At 38.2% G+C, this 19,224-nt stretch overlaps 1 protein-coding gene across 1 annotated transcript in view; it reads left to right on the top strand.

Moving 5' to 3' along the window:
• Positions 1 to 19,224, top strand: part of LOC139044104 (centromere-associated protein E-like) — a 79,514-nt gene that overhangs the window by 7,451 nt on the left and 52,839 nt on the right. The window contains exons 9-13 of the mRNA XM_070503667.1: positions 8,663 to 8,714; positions 10,237 to 10,324; positions 10,673 to 10,802; positions 11,882 to 12,001; positions 13,130 to 13,288. Coding sequence (XP_070359768.1) covers positions 8,663 to 8,714; positions 10,237 to 10,324; positions 10,673 to 10,802; positions 11,882 to 12,001; positions 13,130 to 13,288 — 549 coding nt within the window. The remainder of the gene's footprint in view (positions 1 to 8,662; positions 8,715 to 10,236; positions 10,325 to 10,672; positions 10,803 to 11,881; positions 12,002 to 13,129; positions 13,289 to 19,224) is intronic.

The raw sequence follows: 19,224 nt of genomic DNA, 5'->3' as shown, positions 1-19,224 counted from the left end.
CTTGCAAATATTTTTTCCCAGTTAGTGGGTTGTTTTTTTGTTTCAATCCTGTTTTCATTTGCCTTGAAGAAGCTCTTTAGTCTAATGAAGTCCCATTTGTTTATTCTTTCTATTGTTTCCCTTCTCTGAGTAGACATGGTGTCCGAAAAGATCCTTTTAATACTGATGTCAAAGAGCGTACTGCCTACGTTTTCTTCCAGAAGCCTTCTGGTTTCAGGTGTCACCTTTAGGTCTTTGATCCATTTTGAGTTTATTTTGGTGAATGGTGAAAAAGAATGGTCAATTTTCATTCTTTTACATATGGCTTTCCAGTTTTCCCAGCACCATTTGTTGAAAAGACTTTCTTTTCTCCATTGTATGCACTCTGCTCCTTTGTCGAAGATAAGCTGTCCATAGGTGTATGGTTTTATTTCTGGGCTTTCAATTCTGTTCCATTGATCTGTGCACCTGTTTTTGTACCAGTACCATGCTGTTTTGATTACTGTAGCTTTGTGGTAAGTTTTGAAGTCAGGGATTGTAATGCCTCCCGTTTTGTTCTTTTTTCTCAGGATTGCTTGAGCAATTTGGGGTCTTTTGTTGCCCCATATAAATTTTAGGATTCTTTGTTCTAATTCTGTAAAGAATGTCATTGGGATTCTGATTGGGATGGTGTTGAATCTGTAGATTGCTTTAGGTAGAACGGACATTCTAACGATGTTTATTCTTCCAATCCATGTACATGGAATGTCTTTCCATCTCCTTATGTCGTCATCCAATTCTCTCAAAAAGGCCTTGTAATTTTCATTATATAGGTCCTTCACTTCCTTAGTTAAATTTACCCTAAGGTATTTTATTCTTTTTGTTGCTTTTGTGAATGGTATTGTGTTCTTGAGTTCTTTTTCTGTTAGTTCGTTGTTAGAATATGGAAATGCTACTGATTTATGCAAATTGGTTTTATACCCTGCAACTTTGCTGTAGTTGTTGATTACTTCTAAGAGTTTTCCAATGGATTCTTTGGGGTTTTCTATATATAAGATCATGTCATCTGCAAACAGCGAGAGTTTCACTTCTTCCCTCCCTATTTGGATTCCTTTTATTCCTTTGTCTTGCCTGATTGCTCTGGCCAGGACTTCCAGTACTGTGTTAAATAAGTGTGTACAGTACTGTGTTAAATAAGTGATGATACATGTCTCGTCCTGTTTTCATGGGGATGGTGCTCAGTTTTTGCCCATTGAGTATGATGTTGGCTGTGGGTTTGTCATATATGGCCTTTATTATGTTGAGATAGTTCCCTTCTATGCCCATTTTGTTCAGAGTTTTTATCATAAATGGCTGTTGGATCTTGTCAAATGCCTTCTCTGCATCTATTGAGATGATCATGTGGTTTTTATTCCTCAGTTTGTTGATGTGGTGTATCACGTTGATTGATTTGCGGATGTTGAACCATCCCTGTGTCCCTGGTATGAATCCCACCTGATCATGATGTATGATCCTTTTGATGAATTGCTGAATTCGGGTTGCCAAAATTTTGTTTAGAATTTTTGCATCTATGTTCATCAGTGATATTGGCCTGCAGTTCTCTTTTTTCGTGGTGTCCTTGTCAGGCTTTGGTATCAGCGTGATATTGGCCTCATAGAATGTGTTAGGAAGTGTTCCATCCTCCCTAATTTTTTGGAATAGCTTGAAAAGGATAGGTATTAAATCCTCTCTGAAAGTTTGGTAGAATTCCCCAGGAAAGCCATCTGGTCCTGGGGTTTTATTCTTTGGGATGTTTTTGATTGCTGTTTCAATCTCTTGCCTTGTGATTGGTCTGTTCAAATTGTCTGCTTCTTCTTGAGTGAGCTTTGGGAGATTGTAGGAGTCTAAGAATTTATCCATTTCCTCTAGGTTATCCATTCTGTTAGCATAGAGTTTTTCATAGTATTCTCTTATAATCCGTTGTATTTCTGCAGAGTCTGTTGTTATTTCTCCTCTTTCATTTCTGCTTTTGTTTATTTGAGCTTTCTCCCGTTTTTTATTTGTAAGTCTGGCTAGGGGTTTGTCAATTTTATTTATCTTCTCAAAGAACCAACTCTTTGTTTCGTTGATCCTTTCTACTGCCTTTTTTGTTTCAATAGTATTTATTTCTGCTCTGATTTTTATTATTTCTCTCCTTCTGCTGACTTTGGGCTTTGTTTGTTCTTCTTTCTCTAGTTCAGTTAGGTGTAGTTTAAGATTGCTTATTTGGGATTTTTCTTGTTTGTTAAGATGTGCCTGTATTGCAGTGAATTTTCCTCTTAACACAGCTTTTGCTGTATCCCATATGAGTTTGTATGGCATGTTATCATTTTCATTTGTTTCTAGGTATTTTTTCTTCTTTAATTTCTTCAACGATCCATTGCTTGTTCAGTAGTGTATTGTTTAGGCTCCACATCTTTGTGCCTTTCTCAGCTTTTTTCTTCTAATTAATTTCTAGCCTTATAGCATTATGATCGGAGAAGATGCTTGTTATTATTTCAATTTTTTTTAAATTTGTAGAGGCTTGCCTTGTTTGGCAACATATGGTCTATCCTTGAGAATATTCCATTTGCACTTGAGAAGAATGTGTATTCTGCTGTTTTAGGATGAAGTGATCTATATATGTCTATTAAGCCCAATTGTTTTTTCATTTAGCTCCACTATTTCCTTGTTGATTTTCTGTCTGGATGATCTGTCCATTGATGTGAGTGGGGTGTTGAGGTCCCCTACTATTATTGTGTTGTTTTTAACATCTTCCTTTAGGTCTGTTAATAGTTGCTTTATGAATCTTGGTGCTCCTGTGTTGGGTGCATAGATATTTATAAGTGTTATTTCTTCTTCATGAAGTGTCCCTTTGATCATTATATATTGTCCCTCTGTGTCTCTCTTTACCTGTCTTATTTTGAAATCTGCTTTGTCTGATATAGGAATTGCAACACCTGGTTTTTTTTTGCTTGCTATTAGCTTGAAGTATTGTCCTCCACCCTTTCACTCTGAACCTGTGTTTGTCCTTGAGGCTGAGGTGTGTTTCCTGGAGGCAACAAATTGTTGGATCTTGTTCTTTAATTCATTTTGCCACTCTGTGTCTTTTTATTGGAGAGTTCAGTCCATTTACATTGAGAGTGATTATTGATTCATGTGGACTTAATGCTGTCAATCTGTTGCTCGTTATCTGGTTTTCCTGTGTTTGTCTTCCTGTGTGCTTTAGCCTACCCATTTAATACTGCACTTTCTTATGCTGGGTTTCTTAGCTTTTTCCTTATTTATGTTTTGTGGCTTTGTTGTGTTTTTTAGTTTAGTGTCTACCCTGAAGTTTGTATTTTGAATCTCGTGTATAATATAGTCTATTCTCTGGTGGTCTCTTACTTACTTGGCCTAGACTAATTTAGTCCCTTTGCTCTTCCCCTCCTAAATTATTATTTTCATTTCTTTTTTTTTTAAGATTTTATTTTTTTCCTTTTTCTCCCCAAAGCCCCCCAGTACATAGTTGTATATTCTTCGTTGTGGGTCCTTCTAGTTGTGGCATGTGGGACGCTGCCTCAGCGTGATTTGATGAGCAGTGTCATGTCTGCGCCCAGAATTTGAACCAACAAAACACTGGGCCGCCTGCAGCAGAGCGCGCGAACTTAACCACTTGGCCATAGGGCCAGCCCCGTTATTTTCATTTCTTATTCCAACTCGTGTTATGAGTTTGTAGTTAGAGTGATAAGATCCACTTTGCTTTGGTAGTTTCCTTACCTTTGTCCTAATGCTATAGGTGAATATTTGCTATCCTATTCTGGTTCTATTTATCTGTCTCCCTACTCTGTGGATTGTGTCCCCTTTCTCCCTTTTTTCTTTTTTCAGGTATGAGAGCCTTCTTGAGGATTTCTTGTAGTGGAGGACTTTTGGTTACAAATTCCCTTAACTTTTGTTTGTCTGGAAAAGATTTAATTTCTCCCTCACATCTGAAGGATATTCTTGCTGGATAGAGTATTCTTGGCTAAAGATTTTTATCTTTTAAAGTTTTGAATATGTCACTCCATTCTCTCCTAGCTTGTAAATTTTCTGCAGAGAAATCTGCTGAAAGTCTGATAGGAGTTCCTTTGTAGGTTATTTACTTCTGTCTTGCTGCCCTGAGTATTCTTTCTTTGTCTTTTATTTTTGCCATTTGTACTACTATATGCCTTGCAGTAGGTCTTTTCACATTGACAAATCTAGGAGATCTGAAAGCTTCCTCTACACACATTTCTCCCTCAATCCCTAGATTTGGGTAGTTCTCTTCTATAATTTCATTAAGAACACTTTCTGCTCCATTTTCCTTTTCCACGTTCTTGGGAATTCCTATTATCCATAAATTCTTTCTTCTCATTGAATCCGCTATCTCTCAGAGATTTTCCTCATTTTTTTAACTCTTAGTTCTCTTTCTTCCTCTGTCTGGAGCCATTCGGCCTGTATATCTTCAATTATGCTAATTTGCTCCTCTCTGGTGTCTACACAGGCATTCAGGGAGTCCGTATTCTGTTTTATCTGGTCCATTGTGTTTTTCATCTCTAGTTATTCTGTTTGATTCTTCTTTATAATTTCAATCTCTTTTGTGAAGTAACTCCAGAACTCGTTGGCTTGTTTCTCTATCTTTCTCTCTATCTCATTGGGTTTTTTGATTATAGCTGCTCTGAACTCATTTTCACTTAGTTTACCTATTTCTAAGTTCTCAGGACTTAATTCTGTGTTTTTATTGTTTTCCTTCTGGTCTGGAGCTTTTATAAATTGCTGGATGGTAGAGGAGCGGTTTTTTCACATGGTGGTAGAATTGAGTTGCAGTTACAGCCTGTTGCCACTATATGGGGGTTGAGAGCCGCGTGTTTTGAGCTCTCCGCCTTCGGACAAGATGGCAGCACCCAGCATTGTTTGCCAGGGGGAGGGGCTGTTTTTCTGGCTCGCCGATCTGGATTTGGATCAGTTCTGTTTTCTGGTCTCCTGAGGCCCTGGGTTTATGGGGTCCCCACACACGGAAGCTTTCCCCCATCAGCGGGTTTCCACTATACCGGCGGCAGGAGTCCTGGGCAATCCCCCGGTCACGTGGCCCCTCCCCCACTCCTTCCCTCACCTGCGGCAGTGATCCCAGACTCTAGGGGAGGGAGCGAAGTTCTCTCCTACCCTGTTCCAGCTCCTCTGAGGCCAGCAGCAGGGTCTCTGTCCTCCGTCTTTTTGATACTCTAGGTCTCTGATCTCCTGGCATTAGGTTTATTAGCTGAAATTCAGTTTTTTTTCAGTCCTTTGTTGTAGTTTGGAGGGGAGAGAGTCCCAGGTCACCTCACCCCGCCATTTTGCTCCACCCACCCCGTCCATGAGCACAATGTTTTAGACTGTAAATCGCTTGAAGGGAAGAGTAATGTCTAATTCATCTTTATAGCCCCAACACATCGTATGTAGTTTATATTCAATACCTGTTTGTTGAATGAGTGAACATAAGCATTATGCAAACACTCCTTACCACATAAGTAAACCTCCCATTTCCTTCTTGCTGCGCTGTATCAATTCTCTCTGTTTTTGTGCTTCCTTCCTATTCCTTACCATTATTACTTTATTCTCTGTCTTCAGGACCTAAATTCTTTAGCTTGATGTGGGATACGATTTAAGATTATTCTGTTTGGGAGCTGGCCCCGTGGCCAAGAGGTTGAGTTCTCATGCTGCTTTGGAGGCCTGGGGTTTCGCCACTTTGGATCCTGGGTGCGGACCCAGCACCGCTCATCAGGCCACGCTGAGGTGGTGTCCCACATAGCACAGCCAGAAGGACCTACTACAACTAGAATATACAACTGTGTGCTGGGGGGCTTTGGGGAAAAGAAGAAGTGGGGGGGAAGATTGGTAACAGATGTTAGCTCAGATGCCAATCTTTAAAAAATAAAGATTATTTTATTTGAAAACTTCAGGGAAAAAACGAGTAAATCTATAATATGTTTATTCACTTTGAGATTTTGAAAAATCACTCAAGTATCTAATTCTAGTTCACCCCAGTTATTTTACTACACAGTATAATGTCTATTATAATAGCCTATTCTTTCTTCAGTTTAACAATAAAAAACCCCACAAAACCTAACTTCTGTTTTGTTTTCCAAACCTGGCCTGTGATATTTCACTGCAATTTTTAACTTTTCTCTTAATAATGTAGCTTTAATACTCTTGACATATTCAGTGATCCATTTGGTGACTTTTCTTGTGTTCTTTGATGTTCTATTATCTGGCGACCTTAGATATCATCAAGTCCAGCCCTCCAGCCTCCCGCTCACTCTAAGTATCTTCTTGGAAAGAAGTCTTCCCCAGAGTCATTTTCTGGCTCTTTGGAGGGAGTCTCTGAGTGTCTCCTGGCCTTTCTGGGAGAATAATATCCAGGTTCTCTTAGCTCTGCTCCGTCTCTGTTCCCTTCTGTGGCTTCTTTTCCCTACCTTTCTAACAAAAACTCAGGCGTGTTCTGTGGCCTTTCTTACTTCCCCGTTGCCCTCTGACATTTGGTTCACATTTGTCTTTTGATGACAGCCATATATTTATTTTGTCTAGAGCTCTGAGTTCTAATTCATATCTTCCTAAAGATTGTTATAATGGTGTGTCTCACTGATATCTCAAATTTTAGTGTGTCTAAAACCAAGTTATTTCTTCCTACCATGGTGAATATTCCTTTTTCCAGTATTATCAGTGTTATCCTGGTCACCTAGGCTGGAAACCCAAGTCAGTTTCACCTCATCTTTTTCTGCCTTCTCTTTTGTCCCGTCATCCCCGTTTTTTATTGATGCTACCCTTTAGCATTCCATGGGTGTCATACTCAAGTCCTCATCTCTTGAATTACTGTATCATTCCCCTGGACCTGGCCCCCATGACCTGGTTTTGCTTCTTCAGTCTGTTATGCAGATTTCTGATGTCACTAAGCTTGTGTCGTGTCACTTCCTTGGACAAGATCTGGCCACTCTTAACCAGTCTAACTTGACGTCCTTCTGCTCCATGTGCGCTCCTCTCTTAAGGATAGGTTGGGCCACTTGGTATCTTTGAACACTAATGCTTATTCCCATCTTTATACCTAAGTTCATGCTGCCTTCACCACCACTTCACCCCTTTATTATGTATCTAGGCCATCTGTGGTAGATACTACACAGGAAAGGTGAGACTTCTTTGAATGTTTTAAAGAAAGAAGTATCTGAGACAGGACTCCAAAGCAGAAGTGTGTAATCACCTGCTCATCACTGGAGGTCTCCACAGAGACAAATAATTTAAATCTTTGACTTTCTTTTAATGCATTAAGAATATTTGCGGAGGCTTTACAGTGTTCTGAGCCCAGGACTGGGCTCTGAGATTAAAAGAGTAAAGAAGACATCCCTCCATACTTACTGTCTCCATGGCAACCTCCCTAGTCCAGGCCGCCTTGTCTCCATTCACATTCCTGCCCCAGCCTCCTAACTGGGCTCCTGGCTACGGTCTTGCCCCTCTCCAATCTGTTTGCCCCCCAGGGGCCCAGGTGACCCTTGAGGAAGTTCAGTCAAGCATGTCACTCTTGTCAAAGCCGTCCAATGGCTTCCCATTGCATCCCAAAAACCCACTTCTGTACCCTATCTTGTCCCATCTCTCCTTCACCAACTCTGCCACACTGCCCTTTCCATTTCTTGAACACACCAAGCTCATTTCTGCTTTGTGACTGGTGTGCTGGTTGTTCTTTAATCTGGAGTATGGTTCCCTTGGTCTTTGCAGGGCTGGCTCCCTCTTCTCCGTCCTTCCAGATCTTAGCTGAATTGGGGGACTTCCCCTGCCATCCTGCCCAAAGAGCCTGTCCTGTCCTTTCCTCTTCCCACTTCTAACACTCTGTTTAAATTGTCTGTATTACGCTTAACATGCTATGTTTCTTATTTGTTTGTCTTTTTCTCTCCTCTCACTAACTTCCTCCTCCCCGAGTCCCACCCTGTGCAGAACATAAGCTGAGAGCAGGGTCCTCATTTGCCTGTTGCGCTGCCATATCCCTAGCACCTAACGTGCTGCCTGCAGCACGACAGGCAGTCAGTTCTTTCCAACAATATTTGTGAAATGGAAGAGAGGCCCATGGTTTTAAAGATGCTACAGTGTGGTCAGAGACGCAAATAACTAGCTCAACACAGTAAGTGCTATAATAACCAGTCATATCTATAAAGACCTCTGGGTACACCGTTGAAAGGTCAATTCATTCACGGTATAGGGAAGGAAGGATCAAGTTGACAAAGCTACACTGGGAAGGTGGCAGTTGCCTTTGGTCGTGAAGGAAGAGTAGGGGCAGACTAGAACATCAGAATCAGCGAAACACAGGGAATGGCAAAGGGTAGCTGTGCATGGTGTGGAGGGCATAGTCCGTAGTTCAGCCAGAGTTAAGAGTAACTGATGGACAGAAATGAGGCTAGAGCAACACAAGTGCCGGATTATAAAGAATCGTATTCACCATGGTAAGATTTCGAACTTTGTGTAGGAAAGTGAACCTATTCTGGCAGCATTATGGAGGAGGTATTATAAAGAAGGAACAAGATGTTGAGCTCAGTTTGACTCAGACAAGGGAAGGCTTAAATAGTGAGGTGAGAAACAAGGAAACAGATGGGGTGTTCAGATAAACCATGGGTTAAAAATGTTCTTCCAGTACTTTGGATTTTATTATTTCAAGTTACACTTCCTAAAGGTTTATTTTCATCTCCTGCAGAATTTGGTTGATCTTGCAGGCAGTGAAAGAGCTGCTCAAACAGGTGCTGAAGGTAATGAAAACTCATGAAATATTTTGGTCTGAAAGTCCTCCTGTTCTTTAACAGAGTAAAAGTGCCACCATGCATTTTAGAGACTAATAAAGTAATGATGATAATTTTGTGATAAAAGTCTTTAACAGAAAAAGCAGCTTCCTTATCTGGCTTATTATCTGCTTTGTGCTGCTGTAGCGTTAGTTAAAAAGATGAAACTCTGTCGTTGACAGGATTTATAGTTGGAAAGCTCCTGAGAGTCCCATGAACACCATAATCAGTAAGGAAATTCAGAAAAGTGGCAGGATACAAAATTAATCTATAGACATGAGCACCTCCTAACACAACAGCCGGTTGGAATATTTAATGTACGAAAAGACCCCCTTTGCAATAATGACTTAAAAGGCATAATACCTAGGAAGAAACTCAACAAAAATTGTATAAGACCAAAATAAGGAAAACATTAAAACAGACCTGAAAGAGGTAACCAAACACTGAGACAAATGAAAACGCATACTTAGATGGGAAGTTTCAGAACCATAAAGATGTCAGGCCTCTCTCTGTGTTAGTTTCCTGCAGCCTGACATAGAGACACTCAGCTGAGTGTGGCCTGTACCCACCACACCAGTGGATCCTCAGACCTGTGAACAAGAAATAAATGCCTGTTGCTTTAAGCTGGCTTGTTAAACAGCAGTATTCCAGCAATAGCTGAATAACGCACCTGTGCAATAACTGCTGTTCAGAAGGATTTGTTGCAGTATTTTTTGTGTACATGGCAGATTGAACACCTGCATGTCCCTCAGCAGGGTGCTAGGTAAATAAATTCTGATACATCCATACAATGGAATTCTATGCTGTAAAAAAGAGTGAAAAAGACCAATGTTTACCAATAAGATAGATGATATATTGCCAAGTGAAAAAAGCAAAGTGCAAAATAGTGTGTAAAGTATGTTACTATTTATGTAAAGAAGAAAGGGGAAAAATTAATACGTATGAACTTGTATTTCTAAAAATCTCTAGAAGAATAAACTAATAATAGTTCTTGGTTAGAGCGATAGGAACTGGTTGAAAGGAGAATAAAGTGAGAGAAACCTTTTTCAGTAGACTTCCGTTTAAGACATGTGAGCATATTAACAGTTTAAAAATAAGGACTTTTGGTTGTGAACCTCTAGGAACTAACTTGGTTGCACGTCATTAGTTGCCTGTATTGGAGGTTTGGAAAAATAGATTTGAATTGAGGAGTTCGAGGAGCTCTTTTAGGACGTGGTGCAGACATGGGCTTTCCTGCATTCTTATTCTTTTCTTAGTCGTCTTTTTCGAGCTGTTTCTCTTGGGTGAGAGCCTTTCTGCTTCACGTGATGGGTGGGAGGAAGGGAAGGGCGCCTGTCAGCAGTGGGAGGAAAGGTGGGCGCAGATCTAATTTGAAGCACAGACTGTAGCATCTGACCCTGCAATTTCTAATTTCTCCCATAAATTACTGATAAATAAGTTCATCATCTAGTACAGGGGCCAATTTGTTTTCTTATTTATTTAATAAATGCAGGTGTGCGACTCAAGGAAGGCTGTAATATAAATCGTAGCTTATTTATTTTGGGACAAGTGATCAAGAAACTTAGTGATGGACAAGTTGGGTAAGTTTGTCCCATTGTACATTTACCTATTAATGCTTACGTTTTTCATTAGGTTGAAAATTATGATATTTCAGTGACACTCAAATAAATGTACTGATACCCCTGTATGTTCAAAAGCTTCTGTGATTCTATGAGCATGCGTTGCTTCTTATATGTATGACCGTGACCTACTAAATTTACTTTATATTTTAAATATTTTCTAGTTAGTAGTTTTGCTCTGCCTCAAGTAACCAGTAAAGAATGAATTTTTTAAACTGTAGCAAATTTAAGGTTCTGCGTTAAAAATAAACCACTTTTGTTATATAAAAAGTTTTACTCTTTTTCTCCCCAAACTCATCTCTCACTAAGTGGTTTCATAAATTATCGAGATAGCAAATTAACACGAATTCTCCAGAATTCCTTGGGAGGAAATGCAAAAACACGCATTATCTGCACAATTACTCCAGTGTCTTTGGATGAAACCCTGACTACTCTCCAGGTGAGTTTGATTTTTATCTCGAATCAATATGGGGGAAATCATCTTTCAGAAGGAAAAATTAGCTACTAAAATTAGGTGTAATTTTTTGTAATTGACATAACATACCTGTTAAAATAAAATTGGTGTGTCTACTAAATAGCATTCCTTAATCTTCCCAAACTTCAATCATTCATATCCTGCCTCCCCAATTTTTGCCACATCCAACAATATTTTATTGAAATTGACTTGATTTTTTCTTAAATAACTCACTTTTTAAATTTAACTTATTATAAAAGGAAACTTTCTATCAGTCCCATAAATGAAAAACTGGTTATCACTTGGAACAAACAGAAGGTGACCCAAAAAATGGGTGTGCGTGTTTATAACAAAATAATTCTTAAGTTCCTGCTAACAAATTGTTGCCTGCCTTTGCTCTGAGCCTAAGGCCTGTATTTTCTGTTTTCAAAAGAAAAGAAGAATGAGAACTGTCAGTAGAATAGCTGTCTCAATGAAGGGTTCAGTGTTATTTAATGGGCACCCTCACGTACCCAGTTAAAGTTACTTTTGACACTCATGCTCTAAGAAACATCACTTTAAGTAGCTATTGAGCGCTGGATCAAGGTTCTGTCAGAGAAACAAAGGTAGGAGATAGCGTTCCTGGCTTCACAGAATTTATAGTCTTATAGTGAAGATAAGACCTGTCTTCCAGCGTGATTTCCTTGGATTAAAAGTTAAGTGGCTAATAAGTAGGACAGAGTTCAAAGGAAGGAGAGGTGCTTTTGACTGGAAGTGAAGCTTCAGCGCAGAGGGAGCATTTGCCCTGGACTTTGAGGAGTAGATGGATTCCAGTGAGCCAGGGTGTGTAGGCTCTCTGTTGGCATCTGTCTTCAAGATATTTCTCTGACCCTCCTGAAGACTAGTGGCAAAGGTAAGTTATGGACATTGTTACAGGGACGTAGAATGCTGTGTGTTCAGAAGCTGTAAGCCACCTGGGAAGCTTTTACTGATGTTTCTTTACAAAAGAAAATTACAAGAAACCTAAATATTAATTAAACTAATCTTTTGGTGTCAACGTTTAACACTCTTGTATTTTTTCCCAGTTTGCCAGCACTGCTAAATATATGAAGAATACTCCTTATGTCAATGAGGTGTCTAGTGATGAAGCTCTCCTGAAAAGATATAGAAAAGAAATAATGGATCTTAAAAAACAATTAGAGGAGGTATGTATGAACTGTGTATTTCAGTAAAGAATAGAGATGGATTTAGAATTGAGATCTGCCTACATGCCCAGAGACTCTTAAATCCTCAATATCTGAGTTCTACAATCTAAATTTAAAACAAGTAGTTTTTAACTAAGGAGAAATCAACCCGTAAAAACTTTACTATAAACTGCAAGATTTGGTTTCTTGAAATTATTTTAGATTTTGTTTTTCATTTCCAAAGGGCAAAATTTGAGATTTTCAAATGGGCCAAGTAGAGATACGTTTTTTTAAGAGATAAAAACTGTCACAAATACAGAGAATTAGGTTAAAAAGAGAGACGATGAATAGTGTTTAAAACTACTTTGTTTCATTTTACATTATCTTGAATTCCTCTTCTAGCCCTAAGATAGCAATCTAATAAGATAGCATAATTGCTTGTCATTACCATTTGTTTGTTTAAACCATCATGGTCCCCAGTCTGTAAAAAACTTACATTTTACTGATCTTTTTAAAAATGACCTAAAATGTCAAATGGCGGTCTTAGAAGGATCTCTCTTCCTTTGCTATAGGTATTCAAGTCTCTGCTTTATGATTTCTCTGCCTATTTATATATTTTTAGTCAATTAATAGAATTGCTTTAACAGCATTGATATAATCTTATACATGGCATATAGAATAGTGACATGAGGAGAAATGTATATTTTACCCTATTATAAGTTTGAGAAATTATTGATTATGGTAACTGCATATTGGTGTTCTGCAGGTAGGGCATATTTTATTTCAATAAAATTAAAATTCTCAGGCCAGCCCTGTGGCCTAGTGGTTAAGTTTGTTGCACTCCACTTTGGCAGCCCGGGTTCAGTTGCCATCCGCAGACCTACACCACTTGGCGGCCATGCTGTCCTGTTGTCCCATGTACAAAATGGAGGAAGATAGGCACAGATGTTAGCTCAGGGCAAATCCCTTTCAAGCAGAAAGAGAAAGATAGGTACAGATGTTAGCTCAAGGTGAATCTTCCTCAGCAAAAAAAAAAGAAAAGAAAAATTCTCAAAACTCACATACAAATTTATATTTTTTTAAACTATACTTTCAAGGTTTTAAAACCTACCTACATTTATTAATGTAACCCAATATTACATTCTTTAGGTTTCTTTAGAGACTCGGGCCCAGGCAATGGAAAAAGACCAATTGGCCCAACTTTTGGAAGAAAAAGATTTGCTTCAAAAAGTGCAGATTGAGAAAATTCAAAACTTAACACGAATGCTAGTGACCTCTTCTTCCCTCACATCACAACAGGAATTAAAAGTAAAATTTAAAAGACAACAGCTTCTTTTCTTCTTCTTTTTTATTATTGTTTTTTTTAATTGCAGTAACTTTGGTTTATAACAGTATATAAATTTCAGGTGTATATCGTTATATTTCAATTCCTATGTAGATTATATCATGCTGACCACCAAAAGACTAATTACCATCACCACACATGTGCCTAATCATGCCTTTCAACCTCTTCTCTCCCCCTTTCCCCTCTGGTAACCACCAATCCAATCTCTGTTGCTATGGGATTGTCTTTTGTTGTTTTTATCTTCTATTTTTGAGTGAGATCATACAATGTTTGACTTTCTCCCTCTGACTTTTTACTCTCAGCAGCAATACCCTCAAGGTCCATCCTTGTTGTCACAATTAGCCAGATTTCATCCTTTTTTATGGCTGAGTAGTATTCCCTTGTGTATATATACCACATCTTCTTCATCCATTCATCCCTTGACGGGCACCTAAGTTGCTTCCAAGTCTTGGCTATTGTGAATAAGCCTACAGTGAACATAGGAGTGCATGTATCTTTACGCATTCACGTTTTGACGTTCTTTGGATAAATACCCAAGAGTGGAATAGCTGGATCATATGGTAGGTCTAGTCTTAATTTTTTGAGCCATCTCCATACTGTTTTCCATAGTGACTGCACCAGTTTGCACTCCCACCAGCAGTGTATGAGGGTTCCCTTCTCTCTACATCCTCTCCAACACTTATTGTTTCCAGTCTTGTTAATTATAGCCATTCTGACAAGAGTGAGGTGATATCTCATTATAGCTTTGATTTGCATTTCTCTGATAGTGATGTTGAACATCTTTTCATGTGCCTGTTGGCCATCCGTATATCTTCTTTGGAGAAATCTCCATTCAGATCTTTTGCACATTTTTGAACTGGGTTTTTGGTTTTTTTGTTGTTGAGATGTATGAGTTCTTTGTATATTTTGGATATTCACCCCTTTTTTGATATATGGTTTACAAACATCTTCTCCCAATTGTTAGGCTGTCTTTTCCTTTTCTTGATGGCTTCCTTTGCTGTGCAGAAGCTTTTTAGTTTGATGTAGTCCCATTTGTTTATTTTTTATATTGTTTCTCTTGCCCAGTCAGGCATGGTATTTGAAAATATGCTGCTAAGACCGATGTCAAAGAGTGTACTGCCTATGTTTTCTACTAGAAGTTTCGTGGTTTCAGGTCTTATATTCAAGTCTTAAATCCATTTTGAGTTGATTTTTGTGCATGGTGTAAGGTAATGGTCTACTTTCATTCTTGGGCATGTGGCTGTCCAGGTTTCCCAACACCATTTATTGAAGAGACTCTACTTTCTCCATTGTATGCTCTTGGCTCCCCTGTCAAAAATTAGCTGTCCATAGATGTGTGGGTTGATTTCTGGACTCCTGGACTCTGGATTCTGTTCCATTGATCTGTGTGTCTGTTTTTATGCCATACCATGCTGTTTTGGTTACTATAGCTTTGTAGTATATTTTGAAATCAGGGAGTGTGACGCCTCCAGCTTTGTTCTTTTTTCTCAGGGTTCCTTTGGCTATTCTGCGTCTTTTGTTGTTCCATATAAATTGTAGGATTCTTTGTTCTATTTCTGTGAAAAATGTTGTTGGAAATTTGATTGGGATTGCACTGAATCTGTAGATTACTTTAGGAAGTATGGACATTTTAACTATGTTTATTCTTCCAATCCAAGAGCATGGAATAGCCTTCCATTTCTTTACATCTTCTTCAATTTCTTTCAACAATGTTTTATAGTTTTCAGTGTACAAACCTTTCACCTCCTTGGTTAAGTTTATTCCTAGATATTTTATTCTTTTTTGTTGCAACTGTAAATGGGATTATATTCTTAATTTCTCTTTCTGCCACTTCCTTGTTAGTGTATAGAAACGCAACTGATTTTTGTATGTTGATTTTGCATCCTGAAACTTTGCCGTATTTGTTTATTAGTTCGAGAAGTTTTTGGTGGGTTCTTAAGGGTCTTCTATATATAAAATCATGTCATCTGCAGCTAGTGACAGTTTCACTTCTTCCTTTCCAATCTGACCGCTGTTTATTTCGTTTTCTTTCCTGATTGCTCTGGCTAGGACTTCCAATACTATGTTAAATAAGAGTGGTGACAGTGGGCATCCTTGTCTGGTTTCTGTTCTTAGAGGGATAGCTTTCAGTTTTTCTCCATTGAGAATGATATTAGCTGTGGGTTTGTCATATATCAGCTTTATTATGTTGAGGTACTTTCCTTCTATACCCAATTTATTTAGAGTTTTTATCATAAATGGATGCTATATCTTGTCAAACGCTGTCTCTGCATCTATTGAGATGATCATGGGATTTTTATTTTTCATTTTTGTTAATGTGGTGTATCACGTTAATAGATTTGCAGATGTTGAACCATCCCTGCATCCCTGAAATAAATCCCACTTGATCATGGTGTATGAAATTTTTAATGTATTGTTGTAGTTGATTTGCTAGTATTTTGTTGAGGATTTTTGCATCGATGTTCATCAGTGATATGAGCCTGTAATTTTCTTCTTTTGTGTTGTCCTTGTCTGCTTTTGGTATCAGGATGATGTTGACTTCGTAAAATGAATTTGGAAGCTTCCTCTCTTCTTCAATTTTTTGGAAGAGTTTGAGAAGGATAGGATTAAGTCTTTGAATGTTTGGTATAATTCACCAGGGAAGCCGTCTGGTCCTGGACTTTTATCTTTTGGGAGGTTTTTGATAACTGTTTCAATCTCCTTACTGGTGATCGGTCTATTCACATTCTCTACTTCTTCTTGATTCAGTTTTGGAAGGTTGTATTAGTCTAAGAATTTATCTATTTCTTCTAGATTATCCAGTTTGTTAGCGTATAGCTTTTCATAGTATTCTTTTATAATCTTTTGTATTTCTGAGGTATCTGTTGTAATTTCTCCTCTTTGATTTCTGATTTTATTTATCTGAGCCTTCTCTTTTTTTCTTGGTGAGTCTAGCTAAAGGTTCGTCGATGTTGTTTATCTTTTCAAAGAATCAGCGCTGAGTTTCATTGATTTTTTTTCCTGGTTTTTTTTAGTCTCTATTTCATTTATTTCTGCTCTGATTTTTATTACTTCCTTCCTTCTACTGATTTTGGGCTTTGTTCTTCTTTTTCCAGTTCCTTTAGGTGCACTGTTAGACTGTTTATTTGGGATTTTTCTTCTTTGTTGAGGTAGGCCTGTATTGATATAAACTTCCCTCTTAAAACCGCTTTTGCTGTATCACATAGACTTTGGCCTGTCGTAGTTTCATTTTCATTTGTCTCCAGATATTCTTGATTTCTCATTTGATTTCTTCTTTGACTCAATTGTTGTTCAATAGCATTTTGTTTAAGCTCCATCCATTTGTGGCTTTTCTGATTTTCTTCCTGTAGTTGATTTCTAGTTTCATACCATTGTGGTCAGAAAAGATGCTGGGTATTTTTTCAGTCTTCTTAAATTTATTGAGACTTGTTTTGTGGTCTAATATGTGATCTGTCCTGGAGAATGTTCCATGTCCGTTTGAAAAGAATGTGTATTCTGCAGGTTTGGGATGGAATGTTCTATACATGTGTACTAAGTCCATCTGGTCTAATATGTCATTTAAGGCCAACGTTTCCTTATTGATCTTTTGTTTTGATGATCTCTCCTTTGGTGTAAGTGGATTGTTAAAGTCCTCTACTATTATTGTGTTGCTATTTCTCCTTTTATGTCTGTTAATAATTGCTTTATATGTCGAGGTGCTGTTATGTTGGGTGCATAGATATTTGTAAATGTTAAATATTCTTGTTGGATCATTCCCTTTATCATTATGTAGTGCCCTTTGTCTGTTGTTACAGTTTTTATTTTAAAGTCTATGTTTTCTGATATGAATATTGCTACCTCAGCTTTCTTTTCATTGCCATTTTCATGGAGTATCTTTTTCCATTCCTTCTCTTTCAGTTTGTGAGTGTCTTTAAGTCTGAAATGCATCTCTTGTATGCAGCACATATATGGGTCTTATTTTTTTTATGAAAGATGACAGCTTAAACTTGATATATAGGGAATAGAATTGGTATTCTTATATGCTTATTATATAGCTATGTGTTTCTTATCCTTTGATACAGTATATTTTAGGAAAGAACCTTTTGTGTATTTGCCTATACCTCAACAACACCTAGAACGTTCATTAAAAATACTTAACCCTGATTCCCATATGAAGAGATCCTAATTCAGAAAGTCTGGGATGTAGTCAAGGAATCTATTTGCACTATACTTCTTATGAAATTCTAATGAAATTGATTAGGTGATTGGAAACCACAGGTGTCTAGAGTATGTGGTAATATTTTCTATTTAATGAAACAGAAATAGTAATCTCAGGAAAATTTATCTAGACTATAAATCAACATAGTAATCAAAATTCTGGCTTCCAGTCTGTGTGCTTTTGTTTTTACCAGAGTAGGGGTTTATTTATCCAGCAGATGTTTTGGGGAGTGATAGTGTCATGGTTAAGAGAATGGCCTCTGGAGCTGGACTTTCTGGATTTGAATCCCAGTTCTGTCAATTCCTAACTCTCGACCTTGGGCCCTTTCTTAAATACTTTTTGCTGCAGTTTCCTTATCTGTGAGAAAGCTTGATCCTCACCTCATAGGACTGATGTGACAATTAAGTGAAGTGATATATAGAATGTGCTTAACACTATACTCTCCATACAGCAAATCCTCAATAAGTGTATGCTGTTAAGATTATTATTAATAGACGCTACCTTTAAGTCCACCATACCAGGTAAATGGAAGGCATCAAAACCATCTGTTGGCTCAGCCATGAGTAGGAAACAGCCCAAGGAAAGGGGTAGGGAAAAGTATGCCGGTTAGACATCTACATGTACAAAAGCTTGGAGTCGTGAGAAAACATATTTCTTGGACTTAAAATATTCTGGTGGCAGGGGCATTTAAACCACATTGTAGGATTCGAACATTGCATTATGCTAAGGATATGGGAAAGCCTTGTAGGTAACATGATTGGAATTGCTGTTTAGAAAGATGTGGCTACTGTGTACCTACAATTGATTGGGCCTCCACAAGGCTTGTGGCTCTGGAGATGGAAAAAAATGGGTAAATTGGAGAGCTATTTGGGAGACAGACTCGACAGAACTTTGTGATTGTTTCAACATGGGGACATGGAAAGGGAGAAGGAAGCATCTAGAATGACATGCACACATTACTGGGCTTGCTGGATAGCTGGTAGCAGTATTTGTTGAGTTAAGGAACATTGAGTGAAGAGCAGTGGAGCTGTCCAGTGTTTTATTTGGGTCAGCTCTAGTTTAAGGTGTCAGGCAGTTGAAAATGCAAATATATGAAAATCAAGTGAAAGATCTGGGATGGAGATATCAATTTGGGCATTAACTACTGCAAATCCAAATTAAAGTCGTGAGAATGGATGAGCTTGCTCTGGGAGCATGTTGAGAATGAAAAGAACAGAGGGCCAAAGATAAGATCCTCCCAAACAACTTTTTAGGTAAAAGCAAAACAGAGGAATGCCTAAAGGAGCCCAGGTTTAGCTCTAGAGTTAAGAAAGAAACCAGGTGAACGTGGTAAACTAAAAGAAGAGAATGTTGCATAGAGAGGTCACATTCTATGTCAGTGATGTCACGTTCTGCTGAGAAGTTAAATAAGACAAATATAGACTAAAACTTTTTGGATTTAGAAACAAGAAGCTCCTTTGCAAAAACAATTTGAGTTATGTATTGGGAATGAAAGCCACCTTGCAGTAGGCTGAGATGGCCCAAAGGCGTAGGATCTTGAATACAGTAGAAGGGTCTGGCCTTAGATAGAAGGAGAAACACTCCTTCATTATAACAAGGACAGAGGAAAAGGGTAGGAATCAATGCAAGTAATGCTTTTGTAAGTTTAGGCTTGTATTTTCTTTGTGAAATAGGAGGTTTAATTTTTCTTCTGTGGTGGCT

This window comes from Equus asinus, unplaced genomic scaffold (genome assembly GCF_041296235.1).
Source record: "Equus asinus isolate D_3611 breed Donkey unplaced genomic scaffold, EquAss-T2T_v2 contig_590, whole genome shotgun sequence".
NCBI lineage: Eukaryota > Metazoa > Chordata > Mammalia > Perissodactyla > Equidae > Equus > Equus asinus.
The sequence above is the reverse complement of the archived record's forward strand: the minus strand, read 5'-3'. Positions and strand labels throughout refer to the sequence as shown.